Raw genomic sequence first — 6,996 nt, 5'->3', positions numbered from 1 at the left:
ACACCCGGAGCAAGTTGGGATGCGCTCTCGGCGTCGACTCCTTCCACCGCAGCGCCTGGCCTCCCTTGAGCTCGTCACTATGACCACCATGATAGTAAAGAACTTCAATAAACCGCTGTCAAACGACTAGCCGGTAGTGAAGCTCAATGCCTTGCATTCTACCTCAAGCTCCAGCTGCTTCTGCACCTCCGCCATGGCTGCTGCTTTTGAATGTGATTGACAAAACCAAAGTTTGTCAACTCACACCCAAAGGCCTTCTCTTCGTCCGTGACAAACAACAACGACGAAGAACTTCAATAAACCGTCGTCAAACGACTAGCCGGTCATGAAGCCTCGACTGCAGCTCTCCGTCCGTCGAGTTCCATCCCTACAAAGCACCATATATAAAGAAAAAAAAAAGAAAAAAAAAGAAAAAAAAAAAAAAGGGTTTTCCAAATGGTGGCCAGCCACCGAAAGCAAAGAAAAAGTGATTGACAGGCACCATCCAAAAGGAAATGATAAAAAAAGGAAAAAACAAGAAAGGCAAGTCATGGTGTATGCTACTATTCGCAAGTATGAAAAAGGAAATAGGTGGTGGAGACAGAATAATTGAAAGGAAGAAAGCAGGGGGAAGACGACGAATTTCCGTCTAAAAATAGGGAGTAAAAGAATAGTGCGCATCAGGTACCATCTAAATAAAATAAAATAAAGGAGTAACACATCTTAGTTAGATATATGTTTTAGCACAACATACTGAATAAAATAAAGCATGTCCATTGACATCTCCAAAAAAAAAAAAAAAAAAAAAAAAAAAAAAAGTCAAATCAAATTTATAGGAAGGGATCTTCAAGCATGATCAGGTGGCGCCTCATCACTCGGCGGAGCTCCAGAAAGACAAAGCACCAGAGATTGATTATCCGGAGCTTCAACACTTGGTGAAGCGCCAGATGACGAAGGCAGAAGTTGCTGCTGGAGTAACGTCACAAACCTCTGATGATCACTCTGAATCTGAACTTCGGACTCCTGCAGTTGGTCAAGCTTCCTCTTCATGCTTGTTGAGTAATTAGTTGCGAGCATGTGCAACTCTTTATTCTCGTGCCTAAGCACCCTGACCTCTTGTCGAAGACTGGCCACCTCAGCCATCAACGACTCAACCTGACGAGATCGAGCAAGAAGGCGTTGGCCCATGTTTGAAACTGAACCTGCACATCGGACGCTGTAGGCCAGAGAGTCCTGAACAGCCAGCTCGTCGGACCGCCTGGAAAGTATCCTAGTGTCTCTAGGAGTGAGAAGATTTCTGGCCACCACCGAAGCGGTTGTATCGTTCATCATCATAGAATCCCCAACTGTAAGATGACCATTGGGAGATACGAAGGACGGCTGCCAAATGTTGTTTGAAGAAGATATGTCATTATCTTCCCCGACATTCAAGTTAAGACGACGGTCAGAAGGGCAAGACATTTTCGAAGGTGTGAAGAAAAAAAGAAGAGGTCGGACAAATCAAGTTCTTAGAAGTACAAGTAGGGAGCTTCTACAGGCGGAAAATTCAAGTGTGCTTTGGAATGTGATGCGTGCCTCTCTTTTAAAATCAGCACTTTCAAAAATCGAAGAGGCGAGTTCAGAAATCGAAGAGGCAAGCTCAGAGATCGAAGAGACGTATGCTTTCTCAAAAGCTGGGCTGCTCAGAAACCACGGGCCGATCTCAGATATCGAAGAGGCGCCAATCTTTTTCAGCCTCGTCAGCATCTATCACATGCACACTCAGCTTTGCGAAAATCACGGATAATTTGTCAAAGCGCCAATCTCAGATATCGAAGAGGCGCCAGTCTTTTTCAGCCTCGTCAGCACCTGTCACATGCACACTTAGCTTTGCGGAAATTACGGGCAATTTGTCGAAGATTTCTGATGAAGAAGAAAGCGCGTAGAGCCATACTGATCAATCACTCAATGGTTGCCAACACGAGTGAAAGAATAGTACCTCTACAGGTATTAAAGAACTTCCTATAACTGTCCACCTTCACCGTCCATAGCAAGGCAGACCCGCAAAAATGCCTAACCCTTCCTCATTTTCGAGAGTACACTCTCAGCAGAGCCTCTCGAAATACCCAGTTTTCTTCATCTCCTGGAGTACCTCTGCAAACAAATGACACCCAAAGCAAAAGTATCTCATATCACCAGGGTAGAAAGCAAGAGTATCTCATATCATGCTTTCTCCTTGTCCTTTCCTTTGTCCTTGTTCGTACCTGCAAAGACAAGGATAAAGAAAGCAATATGTCGGAACCTCCACTCAAACTCCGGGCAAGGAACCGACTACCGGGAACCTTTGCCCGGTTGCTTACCTGGCTTTGCTCTTGAGTACTCGTCTTCAGTTGCTGATGTACTTCCGAAGAAGATGCCATGATTTCCCGGAGAACAGATAAGGCAAGTGAAAATGATACCTTGAAGCATGTGGAGACAACGTGCTGATTTCCTTCAAGATCAAGTCTCCCCTTCCTTGCATAATCAACCAACCCAGCAGAAGGAGTCTGAGTTGAATCCAAGAGCTCGAGAAGTTTCAACAAACATATTGGCGGCACCATCGTCGAAGAACAAAGCCTCGCTGTGCAACGCTGTCAAATCGCCACCACTTCTTCGAAAGCAAGAGTATTTCATATCATGCTTTCTCCCTATCCTTTTCTTTGTCCTTGTTTTTATCTGCGGGACAAGGAGAAAGAAAGTAATCAGACAACACTTGGTATCAAACTTCCGATCTGGAATCAACTGCTTGGAACCCTTCCCTGATTGCTTACCTAGCACTGCTCTCGAAATACCCATTGTTTCAACATCTTATGCTTCTAGAGAAAATACCACATCTGCCTGAAGAACAGATAAGGCAAGGGAAAATGATACATTGAAGCATGTAGAGACAAGCACAACAAAACACGAGTCGATTCATCCGTTACTTCTTCAAAATCAAAAGTATCTCATATCATTAGGGTTTCAATCACTTTGGGTTTGGTGGACCTGTTTTGACCCTCAAATTCTTGGGTCGACCCGCTAGACGTTGTGAGCTACACGTGCCGATTTACCACCCTTGAATCAAATCCTTAAAGATCAAGTCACCAACTAGAAGAAAAGCCCATCAATCTTGAAGATCATACCGTTGACCAAACTGCTCAGGTGTGAATTGGAAAGATTGAACAAAGCAACAAGTCGTCACTTTCACCTCGTGCCTGCTTGCAATATGTTCGAGTCAACCTTCAAGAATCAAGCCTCAACGGCCCTTGAAGAAGTTTCCAGCCAAATTCAAGATCAAGCCTCGACGGCCCTTGAGGAAATCACAAGTCCGATTCAAGATTAAGTGTCTACCACCCTTAAATCAAAACCTAGTTCAAGAATAACCTGTGGAAAGTCAACAATTGGAGGAAACCAAAAAAGTCATCCGAACCAGTTCAAGATCGAAGCTGTGGAAAGTCAACAATTGGAGGAAACCAGAAAATCCTCCGAACCAGTTCAAGATCAAAGCTGTGGAAAGTCAATAAGCGCAACAAAATACGTGCCGATTCACCCACTACCAAAGCAAAAGATCATCTACCACATGAAGCTCCTTGTGGTCCAATTTCAACCTTCAAGATCAAGCCTCAACGGCTTTTGAAGAAATTTCAAACAAAGTTCAAGATCAAGCCCCAACGGCTCTTGAAGAAATCACCAACCCAGTTCAAGATCAAGCCTCAACGGCCCTTGGATCAACCTCTGCAGTAAGGGACTTCAAAAATGCATCTTCTACACGTGACAAGCACATGTATACGACGCGCCTTGAAGTGGGGGCATTTGTAGACATCGAAATTTCGGTAAAATAAATGTTGATCAATAATTAAAATTTCAATGTTTATGTGTCACATAAATTTTACACATAGCATGTGACTAAACGAAAAATCAAAATAAATCGGAAAAGTCATCAAACAGGACACGTGTCAACACCTGGCAGAAATGATTTATTTTATCTAATTATTTAAATCCAAAAAAATCAAGTTTTGGAATTCTATAAATAGGAGGCCAAGGCATTCATTTTGAAGGACCAATTGATAACCAATTCACTTCATACCACAACCTTGAAGCTTTGAAACTCAAAAGCTCCCAAGCAAATCCCGAAGGATCAAGAGAGCTCTCTTCGTTCTTCGTCAAATCCTCATTCAAAATCAAGCCCCAACGGCCCTTGAAGAACTTCCGCTGATTCAAGATCAAGCCCCGACGGCCCTTGAAGAAAGTGTCAATCGTTCATCATTCGTTTATCCCTAGATCAAGCCCCGACGGCCCTTTGGATCCACGACGTCAACAAATCTGCACAACTGTTTATCCCAAGATCAAGCCCCGACGGCCCTTTGGATCAACAACATCAAATCCATCCATTGCAAAGATAGAATCAGAGGCTAAATTTGTAGAAGAGATTGTAACCCCTAAATCATTAATACAAATATTATTTTGTACACGTGTTCTTGTCTCGTTCATTGCAGGAAATTCTGTGTTTACAGAAACACTTGCAGCAACGTAAGATTATTTTACCTTTACATTTATTGTGTACGGTTTTTCCTTTTATCATTGTAGGACTCTTTCACCATCGCATCCTTACAAAACTAACCTTAATAATATAAATAAATGTTTATTTGTTAAGATTAGGGGGAGGTCCAAACAAAGTATTTTGTTATATATTTCTTTTCATGTTCTTTTTGCATTCCTTTTTTTTTTTGTTTCTTTGCGGTATGAGGCTGAGGCTGACCATAATAATATTAGCAAAACTAGAGTAGAAGAGACACATCAACTATAAAACTGGCGATCCATATTATACATCATTAATAGATGGTCTACAATTCTCCAATAAGTAATATTATTTTGTAAACCCTAATTAAACCATCCCCAACTTTAGGAGTTAGTTCTACAATTTCTTGCAGATGATACTGGTGGAGAATTATTCATAAGAAATAACCATAACATGATATACACGTTTATTAACCCCTCCGTCAAGTTAAAATCTGACTACTGATCGTTCACGTCGTCATGATGTCGATCACTGCTTCTTACATTAATTGTTCCAAACTAGTCCAAGCATCCCCAAATTCAAACCCAGTATCGTGGTGGAGTGCCGGCAATAATTCACTGCATTCATCACCACAGTATTCACCGAAAAGTTCATTAATATTCATCGATCCAGTGGCTACTGATGACATGAGCGCTGCATCGTCATATCCCATCAGGCTTGATAATTGTTGATCAGATGTTGGAGCCTCAAAATTAGAGCCATAATCTTGGGCGTTCATATTAATACCATGATCATTAACATGATGATGATCACCAAATGAAACATTACCCTGGCCGTTCATATTGGTTAGGGCAGCCGATCTGGACGATGACCTTGACATGGATATTAGGCTTTCCCATGCGGATGCTCGTAGTATGTCAAGGCACTGTGGAACTAGTGGTGGAGCAAACTGATGATGTTCATCGGAAAGCGACGGCGCTGGCGCAGATTCAAGCATACGCAGTTTGGATTCTTTGACAAATCTTGCTTCGGCTTGAAGCCTGGCACTTTCCCATTGAGCAATGTGGCTGAGATTTGACCAGTTTTTGGGGTCGCCATTTGCAGAGCCAAGAATGGCAGCCTTGGGCTTGTGGGTTACAGGGTCAAACCCTATCTTTGCCAACCTTTTCTTCAGATGCGTGTTCCAATAGTTCTTGACCTCGTTGTCTGTTCTCCTTGGCAAATGGGCAGCTATGGCCGACCACCTACATGCAGTACATGGATATTTATATATATTAGCTCGCATGGAAATATACAGTATAAGAGTGAAGGAAAACTAAACCATAAGCATTTTCACTATCATTATTTTAATTTTCTGAAAGGTAATGTTTCTGTGTTGTGAGTTTTATTGATAGAGTAATGACGACAAAATTTATAGAGAAAATTTTATAAATTAAATGACATAAAAGTTGATGAATGAATTTTCGTTTAAACGTTGATAAATGTACTCATTTCCTAATAGGACACATAATTTAGTTCGTAAATTTTGTCCACAAAAGAAAAATTACAAAACCAAAAACAAAAACAAAAGGAAAACCAACAAATTAAGTTCTCTTTTGAATCAAAGTTATATGCTGTATATGAATGTTTAAGAGAATATCAACTTAAATAATATATTTTACCTGTTGCCAAGAAGTGCATGGAGTTGAATGATGGTTTGGTCTTCATGCAAGCTGAAATTTCCCCTCTTAATATCAGGTCTGAGGTAGTTTCTCCACCTTAGCCTACAGCTCTTCCCGCATCTTTTGAGACCTGTACGCATATAAACAGAAGGCCAAGTTAAGTAGGGATAGCTATGATCAACAAATTAATTACTACATGAAAGAAGAGGAAGATATGTAGGTTTTCTTATAAGGAAACAATATTCATTAGATATTAGATAACCATACATCAAAGACGTCTACAGGCCGTACAACCCAAAATAATCACAGCCCTAAACTCAACCCATTATACGTACCAGCTTTCTGGGGCAAGGAACGCCAGCTTCCATGGCCGTGTAGTTGAATGTACGCTAAAAGCTTTCTGTCCTCCTCAGGAGTCCATGGACCTCTCTTTATCCCTGACGCCGCTGCATAGCAACTAGATTTTCCCATCTGTCTAGCTTGAAGGATTTAGTATTTATATCTTGGTGGAAATGGTGATGGTAAGACTAGAGTGGTAGCTAATTTGCCAGCAATTAGAGACTTTCCCTTTCTGTAAGATATTGTGTTGGGTACGACCTAGAACGGCCACATTGCATTACTATTTATATCGGACACAAATGGGTTTTATTTATTTAATTTTTTTTGTTACCCAAACATGGAAATTATGATCTATTTATTCAAACTACCCTTTCTCTCTGTAAGAATTAATATAGTTTGGATTGCTATATTTACTAGGCCAGAGGCCAGGGTTAGAACCGTTGTGATTATTGATGAGTATTATATACATGCGGTTCAAGAAGTAAAGATTTGTGTCCCACT

General features: G+C 41.2%; 1 protein-coding gene across 1 annotated transcript; it reads right to left on the bottom strand.

Annotated features, from left to right (window-relative positions):
• Positions 1-4,778: 4,778 nt before the first annotated feature.
• Positions 4,779-6,747, bottom strand: LOC103437837 (transcription factor MYB106-like). The gene is made up of 3 exons (XM_008376342.3): positions 6,492-6,747; positions 6,157-6,286; positions 4,779-5,739 (listed from the first exon to the last, which is right to left on the bottom strand). The coding sequence occupies exons 1-3, from the start codon at positions 6,625-6,627 to the stop codon at positions 5,034-5,036; spliced, it is 972 nt and encodes a 323-aa protein (XP_008374564.1). The 5' UTR covers positions 6,628-6,747; the 3' UTR covers positions 4,779-5,033.
• Between the last annotated feature and the right edge of the window lie 249 nt (positions 6,748-6,996).

The sequence above is a fragment of the Malus domestica genome, chromosome 06 (genome assembly GCF_042453785.1).
Source record: "Malus domestica chromosome 06, GDT2T_hap1".
NCBI lineage: Eukaryota > Viridiplantae > Streptophyta > Magnoliopsida > Rosales > Rosaceae > Malus > Malus domestica.
This window is presented reverse-complemented; position numbering and strand designations above follow the sequence as displayed.

Coding starts and splice junctions, on each gene's coding strand:
- LOC103437837 (XM_008376342.3), bottom strand. CDS start 6,627: ATGGGAAAATCTAGTTGCTATGCAGCGGCGTCAGGGATAAAGAGAGGT. Junction 6,287..6,491: donor TTCCTTGCCCCAGAAAGCTG/GTACGTATAATG, acceptor ATATGCGTACAG/GTCTCAAAAGATGCGGGAAG. Junction 5,740..6,156: donor CATGCACTTCTTGGCAACAG/GTAAAATATATT, acceptor TACTGCATGTAG/GTGGTCGGCCATAGCTGCCC.